Source organism: Asparagus officinalis, chromosome 7, assembly GCF_001876935.1.
Source record: "Asparagus officinalis chromosome 7, Aspof.V1, whole genome shotgun sequence".
In the NCBI taxonomy this organism is placed as follows: Eukaryota; Viridiplantae; Streptophyta; class Magnoliopsida; order Asparagales; family Asparagaceae; genus Asparagus; species Asparagus officinalis.
Genome location: NC_033800.1, coordinates 78,610,294 through 78,630,163, shown reverse-complemented (window position 1 = coordinate 78,630,163; position 19,870 = coordinate 78,610,294). Strand labels below are relative to the sequence as shown.

Below are 19,870 nucleotides of genomic sequence, written 5' to 3'. Positions count from 1 at the left end.
TGGTTTATCAAAAAGCGACCTTCCCGGTCCCAAATGAAAAATATCATACCAATTTTACAAAACTAGTTCCAAAACATGAAAATGTGAGATACTTGAATTCTTGATGTTCTTGACATAAGACCAAAACTTGAAACTTTGTGAAAATATTTTTTTTTAGACTTAGTAAACATGTATAAACTGATATTGAGTCATATAAACTAAGAATACAATATTTTTCACAAAACTTGCATATTCTATGCAATGTTTTCAAAAACATAATAGAAAAATAATGAAATATAGAATTTCATATATATAACCATAAAAACTCAAAACATATGTACTGTTATATATCACTAACTAATATAATGCATAGAAACCAAAACTGCACAACGCTTATACACTATATATATGACGTATATATATCATATCACGAAGAAACCAATAAATGTCGCTGTGTATAGATTAAATTGAGTTAGAGTATATAACACACACTATATATAAACTCCTAAACTAAATTTTACCCCAAGCCTAATTCTTTGATCACTTCAATAAGCTCTTCTACGCGTAATCTGCGCCCGGGATCAAGCTGTTAACTTTGATCTGTGAACTCTTGAAATAGCCAAGGGCTTCACCGGCACATTCCGCCCAACCTCCTTTGGATAATGATCGTTGCAAAGCTCTATCTCCATCCATCATCAAAACGTTTGTTGTCTACAATATATAAGAATGTACAACACACTAGACAAACAACTTATAACTAAATTGTTTGTTAAACATCATCTAAACAAGAAGCGCCAACAGCCAAAAACACCCAAGGAACATCAAAGACCAAAAAGATACACCAGGCCAACGTACAAAAACTAGCCGTTCGAAACAGTACTAAAAAGCCATCGTCCGCGTCGACCAGCAGAATCTCTCTCGATCGGTTCGACCGATGCGAAAAGTTCTCGGTCGACCGACGGAAAATCTGCGGTCGACCGTTATCCAGGTCGCAAAACGAGAAACCACAAAGCTGACATCTTCGTCGACCGGTGCGGTCGAACCGATGAGCTCCATCGCGTCCGACCGGAGCTCCGGTTTCGACCCGACAGACTCTCTGTCAGCCCCAATGTTTTTTTTTTTTTTTCTTTTCCCTGTAAAAACCAACTGACCTCGCGTCGACGGCCTCGGTTCGGACCGAAAATCCTGACACCAGCTTGCAAAAACCTGATTTCGCCTGATTTTTAAAAAGCGTTTAAAATATCAAACAAATTTCCAAAAAAATGCTAAAACTTTGGGTGTAATGATTTAAGACATGCATAATAAACATGCTACAAACGACTGGTTCGACAAATAGGACTTCACACAAATGGAAAAAATACATCTTTTACAAATAGTCCAAAACATGTGCAAAACCCTGAAAGTTGCATATTTCGATATTTTGACTTAAAACAACAGTTTTGAAGAAACCTTAATGAAATGACTGTATATACTTGATACAAGGATATAACATCGTTGTTATAAGTCTTATAACCTAGAAATGCCAATCATTTCTTCATTAAAATTGCATCTATTTCTATGCAAATCATATTCAAAACACCTAAATATGAATTTCATTAATATAAAGCTTGTTAAAGGGGAAATCATATATAGCGTATATAAACATTGAAACAAAATAGTATTTTCCAATTCCTATTCATCTTGTTTCATTAGACTAAAACTTGAAAACTAATCAAACCAAAACATATACGCTATATATATAACTATTAATATATACAAATTCAAAACGTGTATGTGTGTATCATGCATTGCACTTAAAGCTACTAACACACATTAATATAAATTCCTGATAAATTACCCAAGCACATCTTGATCATCACGAAGCCTCTATCTTGGTACACTGCGGATGAGCCTAAACTTGATCTCTTGACTTGAATTGTACGATGCTTCACTCCACAATTCCACCATCAACCTCCTCTTGATACTGCTCGTTATGGCGCAAATCCCATCCATCCTGTCCACACAACGTTGTTGTCTACACATTGAATAGACTAATACAAGCCACTGAGACAATACAATCATTAGTAGTAAATTGTTTGTAAATCATCATCAAAACAAGAAGGCCAACACTATATTCTTATTAATTATGAACGAGAAGCTCTAAAAAAGCAATTAATAGATGTAATCTAGACATCTTTATTGAAGGCAATAGATGATATCTTCCAATAAAAATTAGATTAAGAACCAAACCACTGATCACGAAGGAAAATGTTAAATCAGTTAGCAAATAGAATGTAGTGCATCCGCAAATGCAAAATCTGACACAATGTCAAAATCCTATACATGAACACACTCCAAATTCTTATTCAGAAAACAACACACGCCATTTTTATTTTTATTTAACAGAGATTGTATCACAGATCAAACAAATATGTGCAGTGCGGTAATAAGACAAAGATAATAAAGGAATTACGAGGAATTAGTTGGCAGAATCACAACTTCTATTGATAGGTCAGAACCAAATTTGAAATCTATTTATATTACTCCAGCCAAAATTTACAATTAATCAGGATAGTATAGTTATTTGTTCGACTTCATTTATAATTACTTCCTGAGTTCCACAATCACATACATATAACTTTAAACTTAAGAAAAGTTTTAAACCCTACATACTGAAAGAATCAGTAGGATGGAGGATACACAACTTTCAGATTAAGGACCTGCCCACAAAACAATCAGATAATAACCAAGCGAAAAAGTAAACTAAATTGCTTCCCATAGTCAGACCTGCGACTTTTACGAGTGTACCTCCAATGTAAACCAAATTACCGATCGAACATTGACGGATCAGCATAAAAGCAAAAATAAGTTGCTCTCCATATACCTGAGGTAAAACATGCGTCGTTATCTCACAGAATTTGATTCGAAGGTAGAATGTTATTATGCAATGGAAAACTCACCATTTAAGCAACCCGAGTTATAAATTAGCCAACGAGTCAGGTCAATAGAAGTTATTAACAAAAATTCAAGATAAATCAGAGGTTTGCATTTAGTAGATGAATATCAAAGAGTTATTAATCATTTGGGGAGAAGCAAAAGAGAACTCACCCAAATGCAAGACAGGGTTTCAGTTCCCAAAACCTGGAAAAAAAAGCAAGTTATGTAACATGAATCCAACATTAACAACACTATATAAACCCTAGATCAGATCTAGGGTTTCGACTGTAGGGGAGAGGCAGGGGGAAAGGGGCAGGGGGAGAGGCGGCGGCGGGGGGAGGTGGAGAGAGAGACTTTAGAGAGGTCGAAACCAGAGAGAGAGGGGATCGCGAGTTGAAAAGAAAGAAAGGATTGGGTCGGGATTTGATAAATGACAGAGGATGGGGTGGAATTTAAAATTATATGTTTTGGGCTTTTAAATTCATCTTTGTTAAATCAATTGATTAAAAATCTAGGCCCAAATCAGAATCCGAACTAGATATTTGGATTTGAAATACCCTAGATTTTAAATCCAGGCACAAATCCAAGTTCCCAAACACACTAGTGTTTATGACCAAAGACAATAGGGGTGCGTTTAGGAACTTTGATTTGGATTTGGGAAGTTGATTTAGAATCAAGGGATTTTAAATTTAGGATTTGAAATCCATGATTTAAGAAATCTTTTGTTTGAATATCTTTATTAAATGAAAGGATTTGAAATCTTTGGTTTCAAAATCTAGTGTTTGGGTACTTTATTATACATGAATTTGAATTTAAAATTAATGAAAATTCTTTTAACTCATCTTGTTTACATCAAATGCAATGGAGATGTGTAAAATAGTAACCAAAAAACACAAATTTAGCATCAAATGCAATGGAGATGTGTAAAATAGTAACCAAAAAACACAAATTTAGGTAATTTTGGCGATGATAGCTACATTTGCTAAGTTTTCAAATTCATTGCCCACCATAACTTGCAAGAATTTCAACAAAATAAAAATAAAAAAAACTCTACAAATATATCAAGTATCTTACAAAAAACATCTAAATAATACATTACCATTGCATATTTCACAGATATCCAGACCGGAAAATACTTGAGGCTTGTTTCATATTTCATACATATTCAAAGTGAGAATAAGTTAATATCAGAGCAAATAAGTAACAATTTCATTATCTTCTCAAATGCAGGTACAACTGACAATTACATAGTCAATTTGGTCTTTGATATACCAAGAGAAATGTTAATAAGAAAAAATACAAAGAGTTACAAACTGAATAGCATGTGAGAAGAGAAGTATCCTTGATGTAAAGAAATTACAACTGAGGATTCAGAAGTGCTCGTATGATAAACCCTATCCGCAGCAACAAAAGAGGAATTCATTAGCCATCATGATATGAGCCCAAAACCTGCAAAGAAAATGAGCAGATCGATAATTTTTTTCAATAAAGCTAACAAGCTAACAAATTAAACCAAAATGTCGGATAAGTGAGATCTGTGAGAGTATTGGTTAGGGAAATCAATACACTAGATGATACACAACCTGGTGCAAGGATCCTTCACCATGAATATATTAGCAAAAAACTTGTGTAAACTATGTAGCAAGGATCCTTCACCATGAATACATAAAACCTGGTAATGTATACATAGTACAAACGGAACCTAGAATTGACTATGTAATTGTCAAGCAAGTGATGTTTACATCAGAGGTTTTCATTTGGGTCAAAGACCCACACGAGGAAGATCATTAAGTGTTAAAAGTTGTTTTATCTATATTATTAGCATACAATTCATAAGTAACAATCACAGTGAAAAACACATTAATCATTTCACCTTCTTGTCCATTCTTACAGCATTGCTTGTGCCTAGTACTTGGCTCATTTTGAACATCAAACAATTAAAGTTTGACGAATAGCACTAGGATTTACCAAAATGACTGACTTGGCTCATTTTGAACATCAAACAATTAAAGTTTGACGAATAGCACTAGGATTTACCAAAATGACTGAGTGGGGATAATACATCACCTATAAATTTATGCAAAAGATCAATTCTAATGTGACTTATTTAATAAATCACGCAAAACACGAGAATATGATGTTGAACCCTCTCAATCAGGTAGCACAAAGAAGAGGTCGGATTATAAAAGGTCTCAGGTCTAAGACTAGGTTACAACTTATCGATAAAAAAACAAAAAACAAAACAAAAACAAAAACAAAAAAAAAACAAAAAGGAGGAGGAAGAAGAAGGGGCATTGCTGATAAGTCTGAATTTTAAAACATCGATTACTCAGACAGACATGTGTTTCAAGCTTTTCGAGGTCAGTCACCTTAGTTGCCCTATCAGCATCGAGCATCAAAAGGAGTTCACCACGTGAATGAAGCATTCCCTGTTTAACAATGCTTTCGCAAAATTAAGAAGCATTGGTCAATCAGTGCTGAAAATAAATTCCATGTCCTCCCAACTAGCAAAACCAGTAATATATAAACATTATCTACACATTTATAATAGCTCCCAAATAAATATACACTCAAGTACTCAACACCAATGTCAGTCTTCAGGAAAAAAATATATAGAAGGCTAGAAGACGTACTTTTCTTATCGCTTCTGCTTTTCCGTGATTTCTTCCCAGTAGCATGACCCTTACATTATCAATCTTGTACTTCCTAACAAAGTTAAAAGCTACCTTTGATGTCCTGTCCTTAATTCCATCATCAACTATCAACACCTGTATTAGAGACATAATACATATAATATATCAGAAGGTTTTCAGGAAACCTTGAAAGCGGTAATAATATTCTACACAAAACAAGACAGTGTCGTAACTATGAAGTGTGACACTAAAAAGTAATAAACAATTACTCACATTTCACAAGTAACCAAGTAAAAACAAACTATTCATGGTTCTTCGAGTAACTGATAGCATGACTAAGCCTTGCACAACAAGTTCAGTGTGTATGCATTTCACTAACATACTTATGCATGTGATATTATAGTTCAGATTAGCGAATAAATGTGTTCTGTGCATGTGATATTTGAGTATCTACAAGTGTTGCACAAAATCATACCTAGTAAGTAAATGTGTTATCGGCAGCTGAGCGTCGCTGGAGATACGTGCAAAGAAGAAGTAATTAACAGTTGTATAAAATAAATAACCTCAAAATGATGTAATATTAGATTACCATCATAAACAAATACTAGAAAGCGTTTGCTACAAATGTTAATGCACGTGCTAGTTCATACATATCCGTATCTTAGCGCAAAGGTTGCACTAACTGTTTATAATTAAGGCTACAGTCTAATAGGAAGAGAATTAACATAGAGTCTAAAGTTACAATTTTGATTGTCAAAGGAACAGAAAACGTAAAATAGCCATTGCCTTACAGAAGTCAAAATGAACAAAAGGGGCTCCCACGGAAAAGTTAGCACAGTTTGCAACTGATAAAAGCACCTACGAAACTAGAAGGAATAAGGATAGAACACTAAAAACGAATAATTACCCATTTGTGAAAGTATTCATTTATGTTATTTTGCACAAAGAAGAGATTTGATCTTGAGCATTCTCTTGGCTAGAGGGTAATGTTTGTCTGGCTACTTGTTTCAATTGTTCTTTTTGTACTTGATCATATTCTCATAATAGCAGCATTAAAGGTGTATTGTAGCCATTTCTTCATATTGGCAGAAGCAGGTAGCTAACAGCTGAAATAGAGTGATTATAAGAATTCTCGGAGAGGAAAGATCAAGTTGTCACAAGAACTTATCATATTAATGTCAAAGACTCGGAAAGACCATGGTGTAGTATATGCTGGCCTTCCTTCTTTCCTTATTTTGCTTCCGGTATATTGGTAAGCATAAATTGAGCCTATGTAGTGATACACTTTGAGAAAGCAACCACTTAAGAATTTGATAACACAATTGACGACACTAACCAGATACACCAACTTTTATGCTAATAATACTGAAAGCCGCCCCCGCACCTGCACAAGCACACGCACACAACCACAACCACAAAGAAAAGGAAAAAGAAACTCATATAAAACATTAGATTATACCTTAAACACCTGCTAAAAGAATACACAAATTCCAACTGCAATATATGACTACTTAAATATAGAAAAACACCACATTTCTTAGCTCATTTTGAACTACTTTTCCAAGTTCTGTATCCAGTTTTACTAATATCAACCAGACAGAAACTGTCTTTCCATAATAGCAACAAGGGATTTGTTCATCATAAATTAATTAACCTAGTTACAAACTTCTAAATATCAAGCTATAAATGTTTGTATACTTTTATAAAAAAAATGTCTATGTGCATAAATAGTTGAGGAAAAGAAAACAGATGTCTAACCAACAAACACAAACAAGAGAGATGTTGTGTTTAATTGTCTTTGTACATGTGAAAAGGCCATGACCTCAGAAAAGGCAAAGCATACATTTTACTTCTTGTGTTTAATTGTCTTTATACCCTGTTATATTTTAAATGTAAGGTATATGTCATTGTATATATGTTTTATTTTTGAATGTGTTTAGTATTGTTGAACCTCAGAGCTTATGAACGATTCATCAAAGGTAACCAATATTTCTCATTTGTTTGACAATATTGCGCATGTCACACAGCAAGGCTGGAAATGGGTTCAGGATGGCCCTCAGCTGTATGGAATTGTGGCGAGGAATCATGAATATAATTCTATATTCTAACAACTCGTAATGTTGCTCAACTTATTACTAAGGCCGACCAATAAGAGCTTAAATACTGAATTTTTTAATAGGTGCAACACTATAAGACAGCTGAGGTTTCAAACTTTAATATTCCAACTCAGTGATACAATTTAATAACTGAGAGTGCAATCTAACCTTCTACAATCACACTCATCAACTGTAGGGGACAAATAATACAAAAAAGATACAGAAGAGAATTATATAGGCTAGAATCAAAATTACTTTCTAATATTTGAAGATTACACACATATCCTGAATAAAAGTTGAAGATAATAGATTGCAAAGGTATATAAGCTGAAAATTAAAGCAGGAAAAAAGAAAATAATCCAGAAATACTGGTGAACTAGAGAGCCATCCAGTTCCTCCTCCTAACTTGAACAAAAAAAAATTGTGCCCTAGAATCAATAAAATCCAACTTCAGCGCGAAAGAAACAAAGAAAAAAAATCACATATTAGAATCACAAGTTAATGAGAAGAAGAATTAGAATCATAGAAGGATCATTACCAGCAAGCGCTCCTCTTTGCTGTTGTGGACGAAGAACGAACCGAGGAGAGAGAGAGAGACAGAAGGAGGGGGGAGGGAGAGAGAGAGAGAGAAAGAAACCAAAGAGAGAGAGAGAGAGAGAGAGGGATCGGGACTTGAAAAGAAAGAGAGGATCGGGTCGGGATTTGATAAATGACGACGGGTGGGGTGGAATTTGAAATTAGTTGTTTTGGGCTTTCAAATTCCTCTTTGTTAAATCAATGGATTCAAAATCTAGGTTCAAATCAGAACCCAAACTAGACATTTGGATTTGAAATACCCTGTAATTTAAATCCAGGTCCAAATCCAAGTTCACAAACGCACCCTAGGAGAATTTTTTGGAAGAGACCAATTTTAGAAAATAATTAGCAAAATCGACATATTTTTGGCCATGTCATCAAGGCCAGCCAGAAAGATATCGATTTTGCAAAATATCTTGTTTAGATAATACAGGACTAGTAGTCACGTGTGTTTAGCAATTGATAATTACGGGAAAAAAATCAAACTTTATTCCCTCTTTTGATTGCAACTGCGAGTTTCAATCCATTTATATCCTCCGTGGGGCATGACTCATCTCTCCTACTCTCGCAGAACTTTCGATCCCTCAACATCCTCGCCTCCTCGGCCTCAATGCCATCCAAACATTCATCTCTTCATCTCGATGAATATCCTGAAGGAGGGTCTCAGCGTCTCGGCTAAGGAGATGAATAGCAAGATCACGGAGTCTCAGACATGAAGGGCTGCACTGCCGGTGGGTCGAGATTAGGGTTGGAGATGGTGATTAGGTTTCAGCGAGGACGAATTTGACGGAGCCGGCGGTGGTTTGTGGGGCGTTTAGGACGATTTTTGGCAGGGTAGCGTTGAATTGTGGGAAGGTTGAGGTCGCTGGTGAGGATTTCTCAAGGATTCATGAGGAAGATTGTGGCTATTGACAGTGGTTTGTGAGGTTTTTTCGCGTTGGATTGGGGGAAGGTTGAGGTCGTTGGATTGTGGAAAGGTTAGGGTCGCGTCTCTACCAAGCTATTTAAACGGAACTATTAGTCTCGTTTAAATCATAAGAAATAGATTAATCTTAATTACAGACCACTAATTACACATGACGTGTTACATTATATTTTGCAAAATCGACCTCTTTTTTTGCTAGCCTTTATGACGTGGCCAAAAAGATATCGATTTTGCTAAGTATTTAACAAAATGGTCGATTTTACCAATTACTTTTCTAAATGGGTCTCTTCCAAAAAATTCTCCTAAGACAATACTACATCCTATGAGAAAAAAAAATGAACGTTTTCACTTCGTTTTCGCCTGACCCCCAAAAACTCTATACTATTTATTGACCCATAATTTGTGTACCAAGAAAGAGGCAACTGGTATTTGGTCTCTTTTTTGATGTCCGGGTCTTTCTCCAATCTAAATACAGTTTATACGAATGAATACAACTTGCTACAAGGAAAGTACAAGGCATTATTCATTTGATAAACAAACAGGAGACACCATAAATTCAAGAAGTGACCAAGAAAATTCTCCAAAGGTCCCTTTCTCCTTATATTGAAACCTTCAGCATGAATTTCATTCTTATAACACCCTAAATTTCGCATTTTCCATAGATACAATGAAGACCAACGTAAATATTTCACAACAATGCCCGCTGAAATTAAATATACATGAGGTGTATCTCCGAAACAAATATCAATATTAACCTTGATAGCTCATCAGCTCCATCTACAGGGGTTGCCGCTGATTTTCTGCCTCAAAAATAAATAATCTGACCAGGAATTTCTCCCAACAGCAACCATCATAATGATTCTGTATGTCCAATTACGGTTGGAGAATCATACAGCTGTTAAGATGCCTTATATTCGTGCAGTTTCTTCCACATGCACCTTCAATATAGCTCATAATCATTTTACCAGCAGCCCCCTGTGCCACTTCTTTCCTTCTTCTCCCAAATTTCATGTCACTGATTTGGTCAGAACTCATTGTCCTCAGTTTATTTCTCACCTTGCTGAGTGCTGAATTCAGCGATTGGATTCTTAGATCCAGTCCACGTGTGAGAACAGAATAGCTAGTTGCGACGATCCAGTCCACATGCGAGAACAGAATAGCTAGTTGTTGCAATACGTGACTTTTGATCCACATTCCACATATTAACTCGCACATATTCGTTGGTAGTTCATGTAGAAATAAGCACCAAATGTAGAAAGTAGCTTCATGAAGAACTGCTGAGACTTTGCTATATGATGTTTTATTTCTGATTAATATTGGTCACAGAAGCGCTTTCAGTGCTCAAGATCCTGATGGTAATCAGCTTGAGCTATGGAACCATTCCGCTGTGGCTCTTCATCTAGCAAGGGGCAACACTGACCCTGAACTGCCTTCTTCATGCTATGATGCAGGTCACAATAACATGTACTATGAAACCTTCTCCTTTTCTCTAGCTGCTGCTGCTCTCTCTTCTTCAGCGCGCACGTGAAGTTCCTCATATGCTTTCACGGTAGCTGCCGAGAAATTCTCCATAGCTTCAAAGATCTGTCTCAAACTACCTTGAAGGTTGTTGCTTGCTTCTGCATGTTCAGAGAGGGAAAGCCCACCTTGGCCAGAGACAACAACCAATTTCTTGTTTTGTGCTTCGATAGCCCTACGCATTTCTTGTTCCTCCCTCTCCATGATCCTCAGTGTCCTATCCATATCTTTATTTGCCATTAACCTCTGCCTCTGCTCAAAGTTGTGCTTCTCCCAGAGTTGAAGGACATTGGAAGCAAAAGCTTGCATAGCATCAATTACTTCACTCTCCGATATTCTCTCCATAGTTTGTGCCCAGTGATTACAGATAACAAACACAGGAGGAGCTCCTAATCGTCCAGGAGAGAAAGGCGCGGGCCCATCTGGGGTTTCCTCAGGAACATAGCGAAGGCCTATTATAAGCCAGCCATTCAAGGCCTTGACGTAGCTCTTCTGAGCGCTAATCCAAGAAGAGAAACTTGTCACCCACTCGAGAAGTTCGAGTTCGAGCTGTTTTGTTACTTCCATATGAGCATCACTGATCCTTCCACCAGAAGCGAAAGAATCAAGATTTTGAGCTTCAGAAAGGGCTTGACATTGTATCCGGTGGCATTCTAACATAACACTCCACATCCTCATTAACCTGCAGAAAAATGTAACAAATTTAGCTGTAACAAACTTTAAATGCAAAACGAAATTATACAATTTGGATGCAACAAATCTTAGAATAAAAATAAGCATATAGGAATAGCTTAGCATGCGGCAGAGACTAGTCAATTTTAAAGTTGTAGTGGGATTGATGCATGAAAGAAAAGCATACAGGATGTAATGGGTTCGCTACATGAAAGAAAAGCATACAGGGATGTAACAAACAGTAGAACTCCAACCTTGACAAAGGAGGCAAAGGAAAATTATATTGAGCTGAAAATAAGCATAGGTACAAATAGAAGTTAAGAAACAGACTTTTTGATGTTCTATTATCATTGGTTGACAATTATGACCTGACTACGAAACCATCAATGTATTCGTCATCCCGTATCATATTCAAACAAAACCATTAGAAGTTCAACCATGTAAAATCAGGATAAAATAATGTCTAAGCAGGATAAAAGATTCCTAATAACAAAAAACGGGTTCAACTATAATATAGAAGGAAATTCAATATTCCATAATAGCCACAACTAGAGTGTCAATGCAATCTTAATGGCTAATATGAAGGAACCTGAATGCCTGGTATTCACAAATCATGTTTGTTCTATTATCAGGGAGCATTGTCAATAGACAGCAAAGTCCATGAACAAGAGCCACAGAACAAATGTGATCTTTGGTAGAAAAAGAAACACATGATAACATCTCTATAAATAAAAGGCATATGGGCTATAATTAACTAAACATATGATGGGAAATTTTGCAAGTATTGAAAGTTTCAGCGGGCTAATAAAATATAAGTTGTTAAATATATTTTTCGCATTGTGCATACGCTGTGGAAAGGCAGTTAATAAATGATTTATAGAACATATTTAGTTTTTATAGAATCATATGTTTAACAAAGATCACAGCCTTGTGTCAAATAAAGTATTCAACAGGACTTTTGTGATTTAATGAAATTAAAAACTGTATTTAGTGTTGGCATGTACTTCCTTACAGGGTCTTACATTGTCATTAGTAGGACTCTTCATAATATCATGGTAGCATGCCTAGGTTGTTGTCTCTCTATAAGAACAGACACTTCCATCATCGAACCATGTTTTTCACATACATGTCCAGAACAACAAGTATTTACTTTGTCATTGCCCTATTTTAGGTGCAATTTCAGAAATTACCATGTATGCGTTATTACATTGTCTCATGTTGTGTTATTGCCTATGCTCGGTAGGAGCCACAACATTCACGCTAAATATAATTATTCACGCTTTAACTGGAAGACCTATGATTTGTCTGTCAAAATAATTGTCTCTCTCATTCTGCTTCTGTTGAAAAGTTGATTGGATATCGACATAACTATGGGTAGATCCACATTTTTTAGAAGTTGATCCACCATTTTATCCCGTTAAAGAGCAGATTGCATTGGTATACATAAAAGTTTTCTTTAAGAATCCAGCCTAAATTTAATTCTTTGAATGGTGCACTGAACACCATCTAACAATAGGTACTCAAGTGTAGATACATTTCTCTTCAATGTTGGTCTTAAACAAGTGTCCTGTATCTCTGTCAATGATGGATCTGAAATAACCCTCGCTAAAACCTGCAAACAAATCTAGTATGCAATTATGACTTTCATATTCAATTTTGTGAAGGGAAGGCCTTATTCTATCCCACCATTGTTCTAAACATCCAGAACGTGTTGGACAAGATGTTTTTAGCATTCAATGCCACAACATAAACATAGAATATAGATACAAATTCTGAGATCATTTCAATGTCATGACCAAGATAAGGTACTTAGGGAGCATAAAGTTTACATGAAATGGTGAGTGCGATGGAACATTATTATATAAACATGATGAATTCTGAGGTAACAAATGCTTGACATAGTCCACCTTCTGGATTTTATTCTCATCTAGGTATGTTTACTTATAGAAAGAACCATATTAATATGTGATTAATCTTACTATAAATAATACATAAAATAACATGGTAAAAGTTCCTACTTAAAGACGGTGTGCTCACTGTATGCATCATTTTACAAATTTTGTAAATTCTCTTATTTTATCCTAGTTTGGCAAGGAAAACCCAATGCACAATAACATTGAATGTTTGGCCTCAGAAGTGCATTAACAGCGTGGTATGGATGTAAAGTACTATCCAAGTGAACCATGTGGAACAGTAACTTTTGAATAAACGGGAAACTATATATGTAGGAAAGATAGTTATATATGTGTATATCTATATCCATACATATAGAGAAATATAGACTCATACATTCATTTGTAATTACAGAAAAATAGATGAAGTCTCAAAGCATAAAGTCTACAACAATCAAAATTATCATGAGTGTCCTTAAAAGCAAAAATAGGAGAATCATCAAAAGCATAAAACTCTGTGGGATAATAAAAGTTGAAGCATCAAGAGAACGCCAAATGTGCCATGTTGTCTATGCATCAAGACAAAAAAGGAAATTTGCTGATGTGATGTGTCCAGATAACTCCTGGATATAATGCCGACTAGATGTTTGGACATGTGTCATTAGAACACAGAAGCTTTCCTTAGTTTCTTAAAACTTCGCGCATTCCTTTTGGTACTCAGTGGAATTTCATTTATAGAATATGACTGAATTGCATTAACTTAATAGTAATCCGAATCTACTAAGAATAGTATTATATTTAAAAAAAAGTATCAAAACAGCTACCTATCTATCCATATATCACACCCATTAATGTAACTTCATGACCTATAAGAAACAGAAGAACAAGGTGTTTTCAGACAAAAGGATTTGGTTTAAAACCTCAAGTCCTGACCATTCAACATCATGTGCCAAGTTCAAAACTCACTATAAAGCAGTTTTACTCAGCTCTTAAGGAAGTCACCAATTTCTGTTTATTATGAGTTGCCATCCCATCATACGTTTAAAACTTTGGACACAGAAAGGTGAACACCGATACGTTAAAAACCGTATAGCATCTAGGAATAGTTGGTACCCTGTGGCAAATACGCTTTTTTTTTACAAATATAATAAGATGATTTTTACAAACATAATGTGATGTTCCTTATCACAAGTAATCTGGGCAATGTAATGATGATGATTATAGCTATTCTAAGCTCTCAATAGATCCATGTATCTATGGTTTCAAACGTCAGAAGCCATGTCTTAACATTTGGTGTTAAATGTTGCTTTTACACACTCCACACCATGCATGTAGGAAGATCTGTTTATAACTTATTCTTTCGATATCAACTATTTTGGATTTGACACCGACATATTACTAGATAATTGCTCATATTAAGTCCTATCTCACGTTTGAACAAAAATGTACGAGTTTCATGCTATATTGCGTGAATACTTTGATCACATAATTATACCTGTATCCAACATTTAAATACCTAAATGGATGAATACTTCCTCGATACTTCTACAACATAACTAGAAATTCATAATACATCACAAACATATCAAAGATTACAATAGATAAAGTGAGGACTAGGACTACATGAATATTAGATTTACAATTTCTTTTGACTTGTGATGCAGTTCATACAACTTGACCAATTTCATAACATAGAAATCTTTTATATTGCTTAACTAGTGTGTATTTTCAATCATTATCACAATCCATGATACAAATATACAGCATTAATATTCCTACAAATATTTTTTTTTTGCCGTAACCACAATGTCAGATCTTGAATTTTCAGAATTACTAAACATTACCCATATAGTATTGTATCAATACTATTATACTTACTGGTGCAACCATGCTCTGCTATTGTTCATCATGTGGATATGTCTCCGTTCATGTGTTCGTGTTTATGTTATTTTACTAGAGGAATGAAAATTAGGTTATCAAGTTTATGTCGTTTTTTAGGGGTGCCTATGGGATATAATACACACACGGGCGTATGTCAAGGTAATGATATGAGTTACCATCTTATTTACCAAAATGACCTGCCACCTCATACCCAATTTTCCATACATATGTATCCATCATCTATTTTGGTGCTTGCTATTCATTTCATGTCCTGAATCAGAAACACTGTGAACCTGAGACTTAGAACACATTTCATGTATATAGGTGTGCTTAAAATTGTAAACCAAAGCTCATGTCTAGTAATATAAACAAAATTACCTTGTTAGTTATAGTGGATGATGTAAATTGTAAACTAAGTGATTTTAAAGAGCTTCTGTCACAAATTAACTACATCAAAAACCACATATCTACCCATGAACTGCTATCAATTCGACTACAAGATATTACCAGGATAACTTGATCGATAAGAATCAATCCCAATCGTTCAACTACACTTCTTTTAATGAACTCTAGACTCTAGTCTTGAAAGGATCTTAGTGCTTGTGATTATTTTATTATGCAGCGGTTTTTTTTTTTGAGGGCGGGGGGGGGGGGTGGCATTTATCTAGTTATGGATGTTTCCGAATAAGGTTTAAGCAAATTTCCTTTTCTGTGACAAGCATGAAATGAATGTCTAAAGACCATTTACTTTTAACATCAAAGTCCTTCATGTAGATTAACAAAGACATTGCCACTTATTTTATTTTATTTTTGTAACAACGTCCATCAGTAATTTTTTACTCCTTGCTGACATGGTTATTTAATATTTTTCTTTACTTACTGCTTAAGGGCATTCTGAAATTTTTTTCCACAGAAAATTATTGACTTTTGAACATGAAATTGGAACATCTCATGGACATCCAATGAATTCTTTATGATTCACTATGGATTCATTTCTGAAAATCCTTCGTTAAGTTTAGCAAACCTGTTGTTTACATAAGTGTAGCAAACCTTTTCTGCTATCGAGCATTTTGAAATAGCACAGATGCAGTCCAGCACTACGCTATTTCAATATAATGAGTGATAATTTGAAATAAGGTATGTTATTTCTATAACATATGTATTTTGTTAATAAATATATGCTATTCCAATATAAGTTTGTACTTTCTAACCATTTAGATATATTAGATTAAAAAAATTTCAACGTTCATATGGCTTTGTGATTTGTGTATAATTATCAATCATACCTGAAAATTCGAAACTGGTTGGAGAACATGGGATTTGGAAAAGAGAACCATCTCTCCCTCTTCATTGCTTGTTAGTAAGTTACTATAGCTAGGACTAATTTTCAAAGTGTCATGTATTTTGAATTTTGAAATACAGCTCTTATTTATAAAACTTATTGTGGATAGTTCTATATTTATTTTTAATAAAATACATGTAGCATATGCTATGTGTTATGTCATATTTGCTTTAAGCTGCCGAGAGACTGAGTGCTACGTTACACAATATCACTAGTTTCAACGTTGAGTTATATCTGGAGGATGAAATGATACAACTTTCAAAAATATGTTGGGAGAATTACATGTTAAGCAATATAATTACTCCTACACACCTTCTGATTCAGACATAATCAAGTTTCAAGGGTGTACTTGCTACAAAAATCACTAAAAGTGACAAGTAATAATCATAGAAAGAGTGCTAAGATATTGAGATCCTTTTTTGGCAAGGGCTCATTATCTGATAATTCCTCAATAATGGCTTCATATTCAATCCTTACTTATTGGTAATTGTCTGCAACTAAATTGGAGCACAAATCAATTTTAAAACTTTCTCACTTATTAATCTCGAACAGGATCTGACCATATAAGTCTGAATATATGATGGCCAGAGTCTAAAGCAATCCCCGTGGAACTCACGTGTGTGTTTGTGTGTGTGTCTGTGTTGTGCGTGCGCGTGTGCGTGTGCAAAAGAACAATAGCCAGGGGATTTGCCAACTGGATAGGACCATTTCATCCACGAGGAAGAAGAGCTGATGGAATAAGAGAGCTACAGAGAAAAGATGTAAACAAACATTTGAAGACAATAGTTTAAAGTCACAGTCAAGTATCGAAAACTACAAATTAAGTATGTAAGTCAAATAAAGTAGCTTTTAAAGACATCAAAAAGAGCTGAATGAATCAAAGACATAAGTTTCTTCATTTATTTCTCAGGTCACCTGACGATAGGCATGCACCATGCATCATCACTAAGAAGTAGATTGTGGTTTTGCATTAGTTACCACTAGGTATGCTCCCAATACAAGAGCAATCTACATAGTGATTGTGGTTTTGCATTAGATACCACCAGGTATGCTTGTAATACAAGAGCAATCTATGTAATATGTACACACTAAGAGCTTCATGTTAGCTATGACATACATAACTATAAATATAAATAAATATTACTTGCGATGCCAATGTATGTACCATCATTAGTTTCAAAGAAAATAAATGCAAAGAATGATTACCCTTGGATAAGTTCACTAATCTGTGGCCATAATTCATCATCCCTCAGCTTGCTGATCTTATTTGATATGGAATCAACAACTTGAATTGCTATCCTTATCTTAGTTGATAATTTTCTGACATCTGCTAGTGTAGCACCAAGCTTTTCAGCATCTGCACCTCTTTCATCAAGGCGTTTCATCTTCCTACATTTTCTATCATGGCATACCCGCATCTTCTCCTCTTCCTGCAAAATTGTACGCACAGGAAACTGAAAAATATAAAACTGAAAGTAGCCAGAACAAAGATAGGCTTGAAACTATACCATTTTTTAGTATTCGACATAACAACATAAAACAATATCAACCACAGATCACCAGTAAGCCACTATTTAAACTTTTTCAAGTTATGTTTCTGTCAGGAAGTGAATTGTGGAGAAAAAGAGGCTGAATAGCAACTGGATAGTAAGAAGACCATGGAACCTGTTTCAGAAACTGTTTGTATTAGAAGCAAGAGGATCAAATCATGTTACTGACTCGTAAACACAACAAACAAACATGACTTGTGAAGAGAACGAAAAATGGACTGCCGAAATTTTTTGAACATTCCCCAGCAACAATATTACAGACCAAGAAATCAAAGTGACCTCTTGAAGCCATATTATAATACTAAATTATACAATTCACTAGGCATTCAATCAATATGCTAAACTCCTCAGCTGTGTCCATTACCCTGAAGTTACTAGTTATTTCATTACTATGAACTCGATTCCCAGAATACCACAGTATATGGTTTTTAGCCACCCTATCGACCTCCTCCATTATAGCGTAACAGAAAAGCAACTGAGCCCAAAATCGACTTCAGAATTAGCAATAATGACATGAGTAAATCAAACATTATCAGCAGCTCTAATCTGCTAGAAACTCCCCAAAGAAAATTGCATGCAATAGAATGAATAAAATACGGTATTGCACTGCAAATCCAACTTAGAAGTACAGAAACATACCCTAACTTCATCATAAAGCTTCTTCTCCCATATGTACAATTGCTGCAACGTAGAAGAAAGATTACCGGAACCCATAGACTTAGCATCTTCAAACACCAAGAACTCATCTTTTGAAGACGGTAGAGCATTTGCACCACAAATTATCCTCGAAGACACTGCTTATTAAAAAAACAACATATAACAAGTAACCAAAACAAATTCAACATAGGCACAAAAAGAAAAGGCAGGTTCTTTTTACCTTTATACACAGAATTCCTCTTGTTGTATGGTTGTTTCCCCACCTCAAGCATCTTGGAGAGTTCAACAGCAGATTCTGACGCCCTATCAAACTGCGACTTGACCTCCTGCACAACCTCAGGCAAACTGTGGTATCTCTTCAAAGGAACTGCAGCCACATTCTTCTGCTCCTCTGGCTCCTTCACCTCATTAGCCACCACATTCTTGTCCACTACAGTAGCCACATTCTCTTCACTGGGACTTGCATCCACCGACCTCTTCTTGAGCTCCGGCAGCTCCTCTTCTACTTCACTAATCACACCCGGTTTACTCGAATCAGGGCTCGACCCAGAAGAGCTAGCAGCCTTCTTATCAGCATAAACTTCCTTCACAACCTCATTCTCTTCATCCTCCAGATCAGGGATCCCTTCCTCCTCCCTCACATCCTTTGAGCTCCTGCTCGGAGTATACGGTGCAAAATAACTCCCGTAAGTCTCAAATGGGTTAAGGAAATCCCAAGTAGAAACCCTAGGCGGCGACGGGGGTGGAGGAGCCGCCTTTTCCACCGGCGAAGTGGGACCCATTCCTGTTCGAGCTGGGGGCATTCCCGCCGGAGGCGAAGCTGACCCAAAGTACCCACCCATTTCACCATAACCACCATAATTTGAAGGGTAACCATAATTATAAGGATAAAAGTTAGGATTTTGCTGCGGCGGAGGATAATTATATCCATAATAATTATAAGAAGACGAAGAAGAAGAGGCCTCTCCGCTGCCAAAATGGATAATTTCCGGATTCATCGGCCGCTGCTCATGCGAAACCGAGGGATTTGGGGGCTGATTCTTGGCGTAGTGAATAGTGTGCTCCGGTGGCGAAGATTCCTCATGAAGATGGTGATGAATCGGCGAATCCTCATCCGAATGCAAAGGGAAGCCATCATCCTCCTCCTCAGATCCCAGGCCCTCGGAATCATCAGAATGAAAATGTATGTGCGATCCCGACCCCGAGTGACCGAGCTCGTCGGCCGCCGAGATC

General features: G+C 35.8%; 2 protein-coding genes across 2 annotated transcripts; both read right to left on the bottom strand.

The window, feature by feature from the left end:
• LOC109847404 (dolichyl-phosphate beta-glucosyltransferase-like) lies at positions 2,671 to 10,340 on the bottom strand. The gene is made up of 6 exons (XM_020416634.1): positions 10,182 to 10,340; positions 5,529 to 5,663; positions 5,235 to 5,324; positions 3,067 to 3,099; positions 2,767 to 2,842; positions 2,671 to 2,678 (listed from the first exon to the last, which is right to left on the bottom strand). Exons 1-6 carry the CDS (start codon positions 10,338 to 10,340, stop codon positions 2,671 to 2,673), a joined length of 501 nt encoding a protein of 166 aa, XP_020272223.1.
• LOC109850426 lies at positions 9,681 to 19,864 on the bottom strand. The gene is made up of 4 exons (XM_020420444.1): positions 18,858 to 19,864; positions 18,620 to 18,774; positions 17,637 to 17,860; positions 9,681 to 11,325 (listed from the first exon to the last, which is right to left on the bottom strand). Exons 1-4 carry the CDS (start codon positions 19,633 to 19,635, stop codon positions 10,593 to 10,595), a joined length of 1,890 nt encoding a protein of 629 aa, XP_020276033.1. The 5' UTR covers positions 19,636 to 19,864; the 3' UTR covers positions 9,681 to 10,592.

Coding starts and splice junctions, on each gene's coding strand:
- LOC109847404 (XM_020416634.1), bottom strand. CDS start 10,340: ATGTGCGAGTTAATATGTGGAATGTGGATCAAAAGTCACGTATTGCAA. Junction 5,664..10,181: donor TGAATTCAGCACTCAGCAAG/GTGAGAAATAAA, acceptor TCTCTAATACAG/GTGTTGATAGTTGATGATGG. Junction 2,843..3,066: donor AAACCCTGTCTTGCATTTGG/GTGAGTTCTCTT, acceptor GTTTTACCTCAG/GTATATGGAGAGCAACTTAT.
- LOC109850426 (XM_020420444.1), bottom strand. CDS start 19,635: ATGAATCCGGAAATTATCCATTTTGGCAGCGGAGAGGCCTCTTCTTCT. Junction 18,775..18,857: donor GAGGAATTCTGTGTATAAAG/GTAAAAAGAACC, acceptor TTTAATAAGCAG/TGTCTTCGAGGATAATTTGT. Junction 17,861..18,619: donor AGCTTTATGATGAAGTTAGG/GTATGTTTCTGT, acceptor ACAATTTTGCAG/GAAGAGGAGAAGATGCGGGT.